Source organism: Crocuta crocuta, unplaced genomic scaffold, assembly GCF_008692635.1.
Source record: "Crocuta crocuta isolate KB4526 unplaced genomic scaffold, BGI_CrCroc_1.0 scaffold64, whole genome shotgun sequence".
Taxonomy (NCBI): Eukaryota; Metazoa; Chordata; class Mammalia; order Carnivora; family Hyaenidae; genus Crocuta; species Crocuta crocuta.
In genome coordinates, this window is record NW_027530640.1 from 3,428,905 (window position 1) to 3,444,486 (window position 15,582).

At 37.3% G+C, this 15,582-nt stretch overlaps 1 protein-coding gene across 1 annotated transcript in view; it reads left to right on the forward strand.

The window, feature by feature from the left end:
- CHSY3 (chondroitin sulfate synthase 3) overlaps positions 1–15,582 on the forward strand; it is a 282,944-nt gene that overhangs the window by 830 nt on the left and 266,532 nt on the right. Inside the window, exon 3 of the mRNA XM_077768868.1 lies at positions 2,604–2,889. Coding sequence (XP_077624994.1) covers positions 2,604–2,889 — 286 coding nt within the window. The remainder of the gene's footprint in view (positions 1–2,603; positions 2,890–15,582) is intronic.

Here is a 15,582-nt window from a genome sequence, read left to right on the forward strand (position 1 = left end):
CCTCATCTCTGCCCAGCCCCTCTCTGCTGGGCTGCCAGCACGCGCTCAGGGCTCCCGCAGCCCCTGCCCGCGGTCCCCACCCCTCGCATCCGCCCACCATTCCCAGTCCAGCCTCTTCTCTTCCGCTGCAGTCTGGACCCTCCTCACACCTGACCGGTTTTATTCGCCTTCCTCACTCTTGCTGTTCTCTTTTCCGCCCAGCGCTTGCCCCTAGTCTTTACTCTGTGTGAAGGCTGAGGAAAGGCACTTTAGGGTTAACCAAAGGCGATTCCTACTCTCCTGAAAGCCCGGGTGGTGGTAGCTTCCCAGTCTGTCCAGAGGGGCGTGTCCTCAGTGAAGGAAGGGAAGACGGAGGAAGCGGGCGAGAGCCGGTCTGGAAAAGGGTGTTCTCGCTTTATCCCACATCCCTTTGTTTTAATTGGATCTAGCGCAGTTTCAGAAACGAGGAGATGAATTATTTTCACTCTGTTCCCTCCGCGCATCCTTCCCTCTTACGACCCCCCACGTACCGGGAGCCCTTGAGCACCCACACCGCTCCAGCGCGCACCTGCTTCCAGCCACGACAGGGTTGCACAGAGTCGGCCCCTAACCCCCACCCCGCCCCCTGCCCCACCTCAATAAAACCCCGGGCGGAGGAGCGCATTTTCAGGAATCGGTGGTGCGCAAGAAGGCAAGAGCGCGGGTGGATCATCCAGACCCCAGGGGCTCCAGGCTGTATTAGCATGCACTAGTGTGGCTCCTTTCCAATCCATCTTGGTGGCGGCGGCGATAAGCAGAGGCATGAAGTCCTTCCCCAAAACCACGCGCAGCCACAGTAGGAGAAAACTTAGTTTTAAAAGAGGCGCGGTCTTCCGCCCTCAGTGTGGGTGGCTCTGGCCAAGGATTTCTAAACTCAGCAGAGAGAAGTTCCTACGAGCGGGCGTAAATCTTTCCAGTACCGCCAGCTGTGGGGATGGAGATGGACGCAAGGAAAATAGTTGGGTTGTGTTGAACTAGGGTCTCCTTTGCTTCCTACATTTCGCAGCTTCTTGGTCAAAGGGGGGCAGCCCTTCCTTACTGTTAAGAAAGGCTCAAAAGCCTCATCGGTTTCTTCTGATCCAGGTACTCTTTCACACGATTCAAGAAAAAACAAAATCCATTTTGGATAAGGGAGTGAGTGTAGGGTAATAACTAGAGATTTCTTGGGGTTAGGTTGGGAAGAGTGAAATCATGCCATTGGTAATTCGATACAAAAATAAATGATTGCGTTTCTGATGAATACACGATCTTTACAGATTTAAGATGTATAGATATTAGGGTACCTGGGTGGCCCAGTCGGTTAAGGGCCGACTTCGACTCAGGTCATGATCTCGTGGTTCGTGAGTTCGAGCCCCGCGTCTGGTTCTGGGCTGACAGCTAGCTCAGAGCCTGGAGCCTGCTACAAATTCTGTGTCTCCCTCTCTCTCTGACCCTCCTCCGCTCATACTCTGTTTCTCTCTGTCTCAATAATAAAATAAAACATAAAAAAAGTTTTAAAAAGATGTATAGATATCTATACCTATAAGTGATAGTTCCTTCTAGTCCCCTTGTCTTCTGTGTGTCATTAAAGTCACAGAGGTTTCCTGGCCTTTGTGAAGTTTGCCACACTTCACAGAGAATTTCTAAAATGCACGACTTCTGTCATTTCTCTTAATGCCTTGAAAGACTGTCCTTCAGAACACTGAAGTGCCATATTCTTCCCATCTCTGTCCTGAATGAAATGCTTTTTGAATTAAAAACCCAATAATAGTCAGCTGAACCTCATTGAAATCCAAGGGGTGTGTGTGTGTGTGTGTGTGTGTGTGTGTGTGTGTGTGTGTGTGTGTGTGGTGTGGCATCAAGATAAATGACTGCAGATGGGTTCTCATCAAAAACTGATAGTAAAGATGCTGACTCGGAATATAAAGAAGGTGGCTACTTCATTGTATCACTTTGTAGAATACCAAATGTGTTTGAACTTATTTCAGCTACACAGTTTGCCATTTAAATGGTTTTTCTTGATGAACCTAACATAGTATAAGGAAACCAATTACATTATTTTAACAAATATTTATTTTTTCTAAAATGGTACTTTTCAAAGTTCCAAAGTTAAATTCCAACACAACTTTAATATTCTTTATCTTCCTCAATTTTTGTGTTGTATGTGACTGAAGTTTAGTTTAGGACAAAACACTACCAAATTATCAGGAAAAACTACTTACCGGATATCAACAATCTGCCAATCAACGCTAAATATAACTATTATTATTTTCTGAAAATTTTATCATTACTTCAGATATGCTAAGAAATTTATCATTATTCTCCTTATCATAATCTCACCTTTTATTAAAAAAAAGCCTGATGATTGTTACACTTGAGGTTTTCCAGCGACCTTTACTAAAAGGTTAGTAACATTCTATTATGACTTGATTAGTAGCTGAAATTTAGTAGTTTTAAAATAATAGAATATTCAGAGAGGTTTTTCTTCCTTTCAGTTGTATTATGACTTTTGGGGAGTTTGTGCACGAGGTTGAAAGGCCTTTCCTTTGTATGTTCCAAATAATTATGAAATTAGGAAAAGGAGAGATTGTCGCCTTTCTCTTTGTAGGTGATAAGTTAGAAGAGTTCCTTCGATCACTGAATAGCAGCAAGCCTCTCTACCTGGGCCAGACTGGCCTGGGGAACATTGAAGAACTTGGCAAATTGGGGCTGGAGCCTGGAGAGAACTTCTGTATGGGAGGACCTGGCATGATCTTCAGTCGAGAGGTTCTCAGGAGGATGGTGCCACATATTGGTGAATGCCTCAGAGAAATGTACACGACCCATGAGGACGTGGAAGTAGGACGGTGTGTTCGACGCTTTGGTGGAACTCAGTGCGTCTGGTCTTATGAGGTAAGACAGGCTGTGATGAAAGTGTTCACATATTTATAAATGCATGCCAGTTTATTGTCTGGGGCAATGACTATGTGTATTCTCTTGCTTGAAAATGACAGCATCAGCTGTGTATGGACACAAGGGTGATTGTGGGGAATAACTTGCTTCACAGAGCCGAGGCCTGTGGGAGGCGTTTTTGTTTTGTTTTTGTTTTTGTTTTTATCAGCATGACCCTTACCTTTAAGCAGGAACCTGTATATATGATCACATTATCTGCAAGATGCTATTTCTCCTCTATTTGCTTTATTGGTGTTTATCTATGTGCTTATCCATTCCCTGTCTCTAGCAAGAGGACTAATTTTATTCTCTTGGGTTGTGACTTGGAGCGTTTGGTACTCAGTTGGTTGTTGCTGTTGTTGTTTTGATGAGGTATATAATCGCGTCTCTTTGTTTCCGAATAGTTTAGGTTTTCATGGAAGATTTTCATGTGGAAATTTAACATGTATTTTTTTTTAAATCATAGGAAACGTTAACTCATAGTTTATCATTTATGATAGATTTATTCACAAGATAAAGGGAACTAGTTCTCTGGGAAAATAGAAGTTCTGAAGATGTTAAGTAACTTTAATATTATGACTACAGTTGGTCGCTGTCTGCCTTTCTATTTCCTGAACAGCAGCTGTTATTTATATATTCTGAGTTATGAACTGTTCTTTTTATTGTGATAAGTAGTTTTATGAAATACTCTGGGATTTTTTTTCCTTCAGAAATTTGTTTTGAAATGAAATACAATTTTGTTTCAAGTAGTTTTTCTAAAGGTTAGTCTTAGTAAAATTTGATTTAATATTTAAATAGTATATTGCAGTTTTGAGTAGTTTGGTTTTCAAGTCGTTGGAGTTGATATACTCAGTTACCCAATACACACATATTTAAGTTATAACTTAACTCTTTTATTTATCTTTTCAAAATTTTCATGTCTCCCCACATAGAAGAAACATGAAAATAGGTTTCTTGTGAAGTCATGATTCCTCAAGATTACACAGTCCCATTAATTTTTCTTTTGGAAGTATAATCCTAAAATTTAGTTACTTTTGCTTTATTTTTAATACTTTGTAGTATTTACACTTTGGGGAATATTTCCTATCTATTACAGAAAGTAAAAATTATCAATAAATAGTTATTTGGAATATGTACTTCGCAAATTTAAAATTGTTATATACCTCATTTTCATAAAATCATAATTTTTCTTCCATATAACTATGACTACCCTGTAGAATAAAAATGTTTGCAATGTAAGAACATTATAGTTAAAAATAGGTATTTTAGAATAAACTCACCGAAAGATAGTTGTTTCTCCATTTAATATAAAAGTAACTGAAAGCCATAAAATAAATACACAGTATAGAAAACATGTTAGGTTGATTTTGTTTATATGAAGATACTACTTTGGAGACATTTACTCTGTAGGGATGAGTAAACAGAATTATCTGTAGTTAAAAATAGAGATGGAAATTTATCGTTTTATTTGATACTTTATTGCCTTAACATCACATAGAAAGTTTTAACAAATCTCTCATGTAAATGTCCTTCCCTTCAAGTTTTCATTGATTCTGCTGTGCAAGTACAGTCTTCATCTAGCTGTGTACCCATTTATGTTCCAGGAGGTAAAATAAACTCAGGTGACCTACATGGCTCAAGAATTGACATAATATTTTATTTTTTAATATAGGCATTTTATAGTGGAACTTTAGGTCTTATCATAAACTGACATAAAAGAACAGATAAACCAAGGGATTCCAAATCTTACAAGATGTAACCTCATGACCACAGTATTTTCATTAACTTTTCAAAATACATTTAAATTTACACTCATACTAGGCTATCACTGAGTTCACAATCTATATGAAGAAATCATTTCTTTTTTCCTAGCAAAAAAAATATTCTCTAAAGTTGTGCTGTTTTAGAAGGTTGACTTTATGTTTTCCTAAATAACTACATAGAATTTCCTTTGTTTTGGAATTTCAGTTTTTAAAGAGCTATTTAAACAGTATATCTAGGAGGCATTGCTTTGGTAATACTAAGTCTCAAGGTCTTATTTAAAGGAATGATGGAAAATTTCATTGCCAAAATATTTATTAAATAGCATCTGTTAATGAAGTTAGTAATGATAAATACACCATTCAGTAATAATTTAAGAATTTTAATATTAGGATGTGTTCTGTGTTTTATGAGACTCCTGAGTAGATCAGTTGGATCACAGTCAAACTTGGGTTTTCCAGTTTCGATTTTAGGTTAGTTCAAATGATATCCATTCTTTGCTACTATTCACATTATTTGAAAAGAGTAATCTATTTTACTGTACATTGGCATCCTCAGTAAAGATGAGATTGTACACTGGTCATATAACAAGCTATGAAGTGATCTTTAACTTTGTTTTCTTATTTCCTTTAAAAGAGCCATCTGTGATAGAATTCTCTTAAAATCTTGAATTTCCTTTATACCTTTCATGGATTTCAGGATTTTGTTTGGCTTTTCCTCCTAATAAAAATTCTTTCAGAGTTAAGAGCACTGTCTATGAATTTTAGGTTTAAATATATGTAGCATTCATAATGTAATACTATCTTTTAAAAATGATAATCAGGCTTGAAGATCTTCCAGGAAGAAGATTGGACACACATAATTAAACTATAGAGACTATGTAGCTTTTCTTTATGATAAATTATAATTTTTATAAAACCTAGGAATCTTCTAGTATTCTTTACCATTCAGTGAAAGTGTACTTTCTCTGTTTTATACACAATTTAGCACAATTAAGGGAGAGGATAAACTTGAACATGGGTTTGAGTTCCATTGTCTTTTGCTGGTTACTTCTTTGAGCCTTATTTAATTCAATTGAAATTGGACATTATAACAGTGTCTACTACATAGTTTTTGGAGAAGATTAAAGGAAATGGTGAAATAATCTGTGTAAAGCCCTTCATATAGTGCTTAGCACACAGTAAATTGTCAGTAATTGTTGCTGAATAGATCGTGTATTATACATAACATGGATTCATTGATATCTTATTTCATTTAGTAATTATTAGTAATGATGATTTATCTATATCAAAAGAGTCCAACTAAAACTGAGTTCTTTTTAGTTAAAGAATCCAACTTTAAGGTTTTTTTGGGCAAAGACCAAGAAATCAATATCTTTCAGTATTTTAGAAGTCTGGGGAGTCAATGTCAGTAGAACTTATTATAAAACATGGAAGTCTGCATGTTTAAATGATGCATTACAAATATTTCCTTCAGTCTTTGAGCACCATATTAATAGTTTATTTTAAAGAAACCGCGTGGAAAATATTATCTAACAAGTGATGATCTAATATACATATTTAAGGAATCCTAAACATATCAGACTCTATATTAAAAAAAATTACTGTTGGCTTTCTAGATTGGTTGCTGGAACGATAGCCTCTTTTTCTGAGTTTCTCTGGAATTTCCAGTAGAAACAGAAGTTATAGTGTCTCATTCTGCAGTCAACCTATATCTAAACACCCAGGAAATTGGCTTTCAAGTAGCTAGAACCTATTCCTGTGATGCTCACTTTTTCACAAAGTGATGGATAGCTTCACTTCCTCCCCGAATCCTCATGGTCTGGGAAAATTGCATGGGGGCTTTTTGCTTTGTTTCTCTTTCTGTCATCCCCTCCCCTTTTACTTTTTTCTTTCTATATTTAATGATACATAAAATAGATTACAAATGCATTTTGATATGTACCACTTTTCCTCAAGTTCTCCATAAATTACTGTGCTTATGAAGGCCAGCCCCTCTGGCCTATCACAGGATGTGCACCCAGATCACGCTTAGGGCCCAGGAATGGCTTGACCTCTTTTGAGTAAAGAGGCCTTGAGTTGCTGATGAACCTCAGATGTTCTGGTTCTCTGAGTGCCTGAGACCATCGGAGAGTCAGGATTATGATTCTCCCTTTGCTATTTGGAGGTAGAAATGTCTAGAGTCCAAGGACATATGGCAGATGTTAATAATCAACACACTTCATGGGTTGCTGTTGTACTCATTTGTACCTCACATTGTGTAAGTGAAGATTACTAATTAAAGCATGTTCGTGAAAAATCATTCTATTTTATTCACTCTGAGTGTGAGAATTTATTGGCATTTACTGTTGGCTAAGTTCACGTTTTTGGTAGAGCTGTATCATGGCTACTGTTTTTCTAGTTCTCTGAGCTGCAATCTGGCAGCTTGGGAGGCTGCATATGGCTCTTAAACATTGTTTGGCTCATGGAGTGTTTTAAGGTTTTCTGTTTTTGTTTTTCGATGCCGTTAGGAGAGGCCAGCAGTCTTCAGTCCCTTTCATGTCCTATTTCTAACAACAGGCTCTCCTTGCATGTTAATTTTAACTGCCTGGCCCAGGTATGCATACGAGTCCTGATATTTTGAGGCAGATAACCCGCATGGTGAAATTTTTATTAAAATATTCTCTAGAAGATGAAGTTATCTTCTGGTGAGAATGAGATGTGTATTTTAAATACTGTAATTTACTGAAGAATTTTTTTTCCAACTTGGCTGTTAGAATTGTGTATCATATAATAGTTACACTTCCTTTGTTGTAGGTGTATTTTTAGGAACTAGAAAGTCCTCACTGTTTGAAAAAAAAAGTTCAGCCAATTCACTTTCAGCCTGTGTCTTAGGAGAATTACAAGTTCCGTTTCTTTGGTTTCTGTTTTACTGCGATCCTTTATATTCAAACATTAAAGTAATTTTAATTTCAATGATTCTCTTCTCCCTATGAGAGAGTTTTACATTTAATCTAAGAGTCCTCTTCAAAACAGTGTGTATTTATCTTTTTAATGTTTACAGTTAAATGGAGCCAGAGAATGCATGTGTCTTTATTTCATTCAATTAAATGTTGTTTCAAATAAAATATAGCTCTATATTGATAAAGATATTTCTCTGTGGGCTTAAAAAACCATTTCTTAGGACTAAACAGATTTTTTATTAGATTCCTTAAAGAGTTAATTTCAAGCCAGAATGCCTTATGTCTCATCTTGGCCCCCTAAAGGCTATAAACACCCTAGAAAATTCCATTATTTCACAAAAGGATATATTCTGGAAGTGTTTCTCTGGGCTTATAATACCAGAGAGCTATACCATAAACAACTTAACTACATAAAAGTTCTACATAACATAACATTAAGGTTAAAATAGTTGTGGCATTCTTAAAGGGCTATTGCAGATTCTTCTGGCATCTTCCTGTCACTTATGGGCTTCACTCTTCTGCAACGCTAATTTTGCTGTATCATGAACATGGTTTATGCCCCCAGAGTATGTTAATATGTATGGAAAAGCGTAAGTGGGGATTTGGATCTAAAATTCAGTCGTTCAAACATCTTTTCTTGGTTCTTATTCACAGTTTAGTTTTTAACTAAAAGCAGTAAGCTGCTCACACCTACCCTTCCCACCCCCATTCCGCTTGTCAGATGAAATCATCCTACATTGACTTTATGCAGTTTCTTTTCTGCTACATTGTTTTCTTCCTCGTACAAAATAAAATTGTATTCCAAGTTGAAGGAGAAACGTGGTGTGGTTCTTATGTAGTACCTAAGTACTATTTTAGGTTAAAAGCTTTGGATAGTCTTCCTCCTTAATTGATCATAAGTATACTAATATCCTGAAGAAATTCCAAGTCAATTTTTTACTTCCGCTTGCTTTGTCTTGGTCTCCAAAAACAAAACCCTATGTTTTTAGAAACATTTATTTCAGTCTCTTTTTTATCCAGTGAATTAGTTCTCATTATACAAAGAAATGTATTCAGTAACATAACTAATACGGCATTTTACTTTTATTATGGCATGTTACTTGTTTTGAGCAAAGGTGTGCCTTTTAATAATGAGGTATTTGAGCTAACCATAAACTTCATTAAAATAAAAAACTCAGTCTCTTTAGTCATCTGAGTTATTATTTGATATTATTGAACAGTAAGAAAGCCTGAGTAAACTGAAAAATTAAGGGGTTACAGTTCCTCAGAATTCTAACATTCTCTTCATTTACTATCCTAACTATTAAACAGCATTCTAGTTAAGGTTTAACCACATACAAATCATTCTGAATGATGGCAGGCATTTAAGGTGACCCTGTCTTAGAAAGGTGTTGGACATTTATAGTACAGTATAAGTTTCTAAATTAACTAAATCAAAATAATGCTAAAAAAAAAATCAGCAAACCCTGTTTTGGAACTAACTAATGAATGGATTTCTTAATACCTTGAGTTTCTAAAATCTTTATTCACCATTTATAATTTTTAAAGCTCTGTCTTTCTTCACTGTCAGTGGCATCTGAGCTTCTCATTGTCTCTTTAAGTTTCATTCATTAAAAAGAGGTAGTTTAAAAACGTATGCATGCTAATAAAAATAATATGCAATAACATTAAATTCAAATGTTTTGAATGGCATTCCTGTTTTGCTGGCAGTAAAGAGAACTTTACCTAGATACGGGGACCTGAAAGAGCTCTTTCCCATAGAACGGAGAAAAGCTCTGAGGAATCAACAACTCAGCACCACTTCTGTGAGTAGAACACTATGAATTGCTTCAGTCTTTCTTGTAAATCACCTCAACATAAACCAAGAGCACAACACAGATGGAGGTTCTGCATGAGGAGTTCTACTTAGAGACAATGCAATCATGTTCAAGTGCACCATTGCCTCCCACCTTACTTGGTTTTAGTTTAAAATTTAGAATAGCTTTTAGAAAGCCCTTCATGGATATTACTTCTCATTAAGATGTTTTCTACTAGGTTGACTAACAGTACATTTGAGTTACACATGTGACTCTGGTGAGAACCCAGAGGCTATCATTGGTTAAGGACAGATACGTGATTGTGCTTTGCTAATCAAGAGGATGATAGAAACACTAGCTACACATGGAAAATCAAACCTGAGGAGCTGTCCCACCTGAGGAGCACAGAGTGACGTCCAAGAGAATTCCTAACTTGGCCTAGAGTTAGCAGTGTGGTTCCCTCGCTGTTGAGTTGATTATTAGAAATGTCTATTTTCATTAATTTGATAATTTATAATCACATAAGTTATATAATTATTATTAAAGTTTTATATAAATATAAATTTAACTTTAGGTAAAACTTGCCCAAATGAAAATATGGAATGATCAATCAACGTTTTAATGAAAAAATGTTTTTTAATCTAATGTTCCCTTGTATAGAAATAAATTGCATATGGATCGAAGATATTTAATATCCATGATGAGTGTTGTGAAGTATGAGAAACATTACAGTGGTAAAATAAATTTAAAATAGTCTGCCTTAGAACCCAGTCATCGCACATCTTACATAGCCAGCTGCTGTCACTCGCCCAAATACATTTCCATCAGCAGCGAACACACATAGACCTTCCTTATCCTCCTGGAGCTCACAGGGAGGAGGGCGCCCTGCTTCTAACCTGTGTCTTGCTTTCACGTCTGAACAGAGTTGGGTTTCCCATCTTTGTCGTCCTTCTGAATTCTTCTCTTTCATTCTAAGTCAGGAGAGCTCCACTTGGGTTCGCTAGCGATGCATGCCTGGGATCCCATGGTCCTCTGCGTTTTCTTAGGTGAACATCTTCCTTTCGTTTGCATTACTTTTCTAAAGAGCAGTAAAACAAAGGCACCTTTAGTGATTTGATGGCATCTAAATATATTTTTTTTGCCTTCTGTAGAGCACAGGCCACCAGGACTCTGGTTTTTAATCAAATCTAGAGGTGAAATACTTGGCCTCAAGTCGCAGATCTGCCATTCACTAGCTCTAAGGTCTGAGACAGTAACTTAACTTTTCTGTGCCTTAGTTTCCTCATCTGTCAAATTGATATAATCACAGGACCCACTTCCTATAACAGTTGTGAGGATTAAATGAATCAATGTATATAACAGCACTCAGAATAATGCCTGCCAGTGTTAAGTATTCTGCAGCTGTTAGCTATTTTTGCAGAAGCAGAAGGGTATAAAATGGTGCCAACTTTACAGAGCCATTGTGAGGCATAAAAAGGTCAGCGTATTAGAAGGTCTTGGAATAATGCTTGACACATAATAAGTCCAGTATAACTCTTAACTACTATTAATGTTTTCCAGTGCACAATGTTCATATTCTTTTTTACCCTCATGGGAAAGAGAGAACATTGACTGGAAAGGGTTTATTGCAGTTGCTTTCTGAAAGATGGGCTTTGCTGTAGCAGGGAACGTGCTGATTCAGTATTTCCTTAGCCTGACTTCGCAACTGAATCCCCTGGGAAACTTTGGAAAATTCTAATGCTGAACCCATCCCTGACCCATTAGATCAGAATCTTACAGGTGAGGCTTGCCACATAGGTGATATTTGAAACTCCCTAGGTGATTCTAATGTGGCTCTAAGGTTTAGACCTCGGTATAACTTTCTTTAAATTGCTTTTTTTGTATTCACATATCCAGTCCATTCTTTATTCCTTAAAAATGACTTTCTGTTTTGTTTTACTTAGGGTACATCCTAGGAGGGAAATTAGCATTCTGCATTTCTGTCTGTTTGTTACTTATCTGTTCCAAAGAGTTAGTGACTGGATTTAAGACGATAAATTTATTTTATTTTATTTTATTTTATTTTATTTTATTATTTTATTTTATTATTTTATTTTATTTTATTTTATTTTATTTTATTTTATTTTATTTTATTTTTAAATATCAGCACAGAGCCCGACACGGGGATCGAACCCACGAACCGCGAGATCATGACCTAAACGAAAGTTGGACGCTTAACTGACTAAGCCACCCAGGTGCCCCAAGACAATAAATTTAAAGCCATCATTCATAACTGTTGGTTTTCTTATGGTCTGATTTTCATGGTTCTCCTGTTACTCTCTTTTCTTTTTTAAATTAAAGATCAATTTTATTTTATTTTTTAATTTTTTTAACATTTACCAATTTTTGAGAGACAAAGCGCAAGTGGGGGAGGGGCATAGGGAGGGAGGCACAGAATCTGAAGCAGGCTCACAGCCTGACACGAGGCTCATACCCACGAGCCGTGATATCATGACCCAAGCCAAAGTTGAAAGGAAGCTCAACTGACTGAGCCACTCAGGTACCCCTAAAGATAGATTTTAAAATATTCTTAGGAAAAAAGTGTTTTTTAACCCATGCAAAGCCTGAGTTTTTATACCTGTTTAATATTTAATACCTGTTTGAGTAATGTACAGTAATAGAGTTCTTAAAATTATAGGTGGAATGTTTTCATTGACTTGATTGCATTAACATTGACTGTTGACTTGGAGCTCCAAAAGATAAAAGATAACATAGGTTCTGTCTGATTGCAGGAGCAGTAACTTATTTAAAAATTTATTTGGGTAAATTTGATTTCAGCCAGTCATTTTCAATAAGTATTTCCATGCCCATGCTATAGCTGACTCTGGTAATGGAGGAAAATATAGGATACACGGGAATATAAGGGAAGAAGTCTCCAAGGAGAACAGCCAAGCACAGTACTTCCTTCAAACTAGATGTCATGCACGGGTGCATTGCCTGGTAAATCAGGATGCATCAGAGGCAAAGGTGGAAGAACAGGATGGCAAATAGTGTGTTTGCTTCCAGAATGTCTGCAGGTAGGAGAAATGAGGCTCAAAAGTGGTTGGTAGAACTCAGGAAAGGCCTTGTGTATCATCTTCAGAGGTTTAGGATTATACCTTATGGATCACTGATTCTTAGACTCTCTTTGAGAGATGTCATTGGTTTGGATACTACGGTAGTAATGGAGCCCTTGTGTAGTATTGTTAAAAAATCTCTGGGCAATTGTCGTGAGGAGTCAGAGTGGAAAATCAGTTCCATAGATCATAGGGAGCTTTGAAGATTATTCTTTTCATTGGTGAACACCATGATCAGATTATACAGGTAATGGTTGTAGCATGGAAGGATGGACTGGAAGCTTCTGTCCCAAGGGATAGTAACAAAAGAGAGTTAGGATGCTATGGGACCAGACCCATGAAGGATGAGTCTTGATGAAAGAGTAAAAGATGAAAGATAGAAGTAGGTGATTGGTTACATACAGGGTGGAATGGGGGAGAGTTACAAGGGAATTCCTGGGGTTTGGATTCATGTGCTGGTACTATTCCCAGAGACAGAGGATAGAAGAAGAAGGGAGAGTGTGGATGATGGGTGTGTTTCAGGCATGGGCAGAGGGTGAGGAAAATGGAGTTCCATTTTGAATACATTGAGTTTTATTTATTATCTATTCAACAAATACATATTGAACAACCGATTCTCCTAGCACTATAAGAAAAAGAAAAAGAAAAAGAAATAAAGAAATGGGCAAAATCGCTGCCTTCTTTTCTAGAGGGGAAAGACAGTAAATCACCGATGGAAGGCCAAGAGAATACAAGACTGTGGGTGTGCAGTGTGAAATAGGGTGGTTAGGGGGGCCTTGCTAAGAAGATGGTATTTGAACCACATGAGGGAGAAACTTTCCAGCCAAAAGCAGTCAGGCGTCAAGTCAAGAATTTGCCAGAAGGCAGAAGGGAAGCTAGCGTTGGATAAGGGGCCAGGAGAGTGGGATCAGAGAGGATAAGGGGTAGGAGGAGATGAAGCCAGACACCATGTTCAGCTTTGCAGTCCTTTGTTAGTGCTTCTCAGTGGAAGTGTGAGGCCTGCAAAGCTGTTCTCTCGGATTAAGCTGGTAGGAGTATGGCTGTGCTGTAGGTATTACCAGGCTACATAAATACATTTGTTTTAGGCAAGCTTCACTCATGGATGAAACAGTTATGGTTTAAAATGTAAAAAGAAAAGTCATGCCAAAGCCATAGCATTAAAAAGTTTGTTTAAAATTTATTAAAATGAGTCATTGGTTTTTTAAATTGTTTACAATTCAAAATTTATTTGGTGATTGGAACCAGTAATATTATTAAATGGTTCAAAAACAAAGCATAAAAATAGTTACAGTTAAAAAGCTTTCAATTTCTGTCCTTCATCTGCCTGGAAAGGCCTTCCCTCTACCAAATGTCTACTCTTTTTTCCAGAGTTTCTTTTGCATGTTTGATTGTGCTTGTATAGTATTGCTCCCCTCCCGAATTTGTGTTTTCCACAAGAGGTGGTATGTTATGCATGTTGCTGTGAATGTTGCTTTTTTCAATAAAGAACATTTCTTGGGGTTACTCTTCTATTGCTACCTCATTCTCATTAATGTCATTCTCTTAAAGTAAAAAATTGTCATTCTCTTCTTTAAAGTTTTTTTTTTTTTAATGTTCCTTTATTTTTAAGAGAGAGAGAGAGACAGACAGAATGAGCAGAGGAAGGTAGAGAGAGAGGGAGGCAAAAAATCTGAAGCAGGCTCCAGGCTCTGAGCTGTCAGTGCAGAGCCGGACACAGGGCTTGAACTCATCAACTGTGAGATCATGACCTGAGCTGAGTTGGGACACTTAACTGACTGAGCCACCCAGGCGCCTCATTCTCTTTTAATGTTGCCTAGTATTTCAAAAGAAAATGGAAAATTGTCTCTTATTTTAAGAGACACTGCATGCACTTAAGTGAGAGCAAAAGGTAAATGGACAGCGCAACAGCCTGCAATCAGTATACATCTTCCCACCTTTTCTAGACTAACATTTTTTATTGTTTATTTTAAAGGTTTATTCAAATCCCAGTTAGGTAGCATACAGTGTAACATTAGTTCCAGCTGTACAATACAGCGATTCAGTGCATCCATACAGCCCAGCTCTCATCACAATTGCAAACAAACAAAACGAAAAAACCCAGGGCACCTGGGTGGCTCAGTCTGTTAAGCATCAACTTCTGCTCAGTTCATGATCTCGGGGTTTGTGGGTCTGTGCCCCATGTCAGGCTGTGTGCTGACAGCTTGAAGCCTGGAGCCTGCTTCAGATTCTCTGCCTCCCCCTCTCTCTGCCCCTCCTCCCCTAACACTCTGTCTCTCTAAAATAAATAAACATTAAAAAGAATTTTTTTAAAAACCCAAAAACAAAATAAATAAATTTTTAAAAAGAGTGAGAGACTCCCCAAATGATTAGTTCTTTTTAAGAACTAGGTGTATTTGAATACATAAAAGCATGATCTAATTTTTAAAGATATGTATAGTGTGATCTGAAAGGCATCCTGGTGCAAATTGTAATATTAAAATCATTTCATGTCATTTATTTATTGATTTATTTATTTATTCATCTATTTATTTATTTCTGGGGGGGGGAGGGAGGGAGAGGGAGACACTGTGAGCAGGGGAGGGTCAGAGAGAGAGAGGGAGACACAGAATCTGAAACAGACTCCAGGCTCTGAGCTAGCTGTCGGCACAGAGCCCGGCGCGGGGCTTGAACTCACAAACCTGAGATCATGACCTGAGCTGAAGTCGCATGCTTAACCAACTGAGCCACCCAGGCACCTCTATATCTCTTTTTTAAAGTTTATTTATTTATGTTAGTAATCTCTACACCCAGTGTGGGGCTCGAACTTATATGAAAGAGTAGCATACTTTTTCAACTGAACCAGGCAGATGGCACCCCAAAAATGTAATTTATATTTCTTGAATATTAAGTATATATGCATATTTAAATTTATTAACTTAGGAGCTTTTGAGGACAGATTTAATCGAAAGACACAAAAGTGCTTTATTACTAAACAGCCAGTAAGAGGATAATGGGCATAAAACATAATAAATGTCGTCATAAATTTGGGCTTCCATTTTTTATACCTTATCTGCCAGATCTT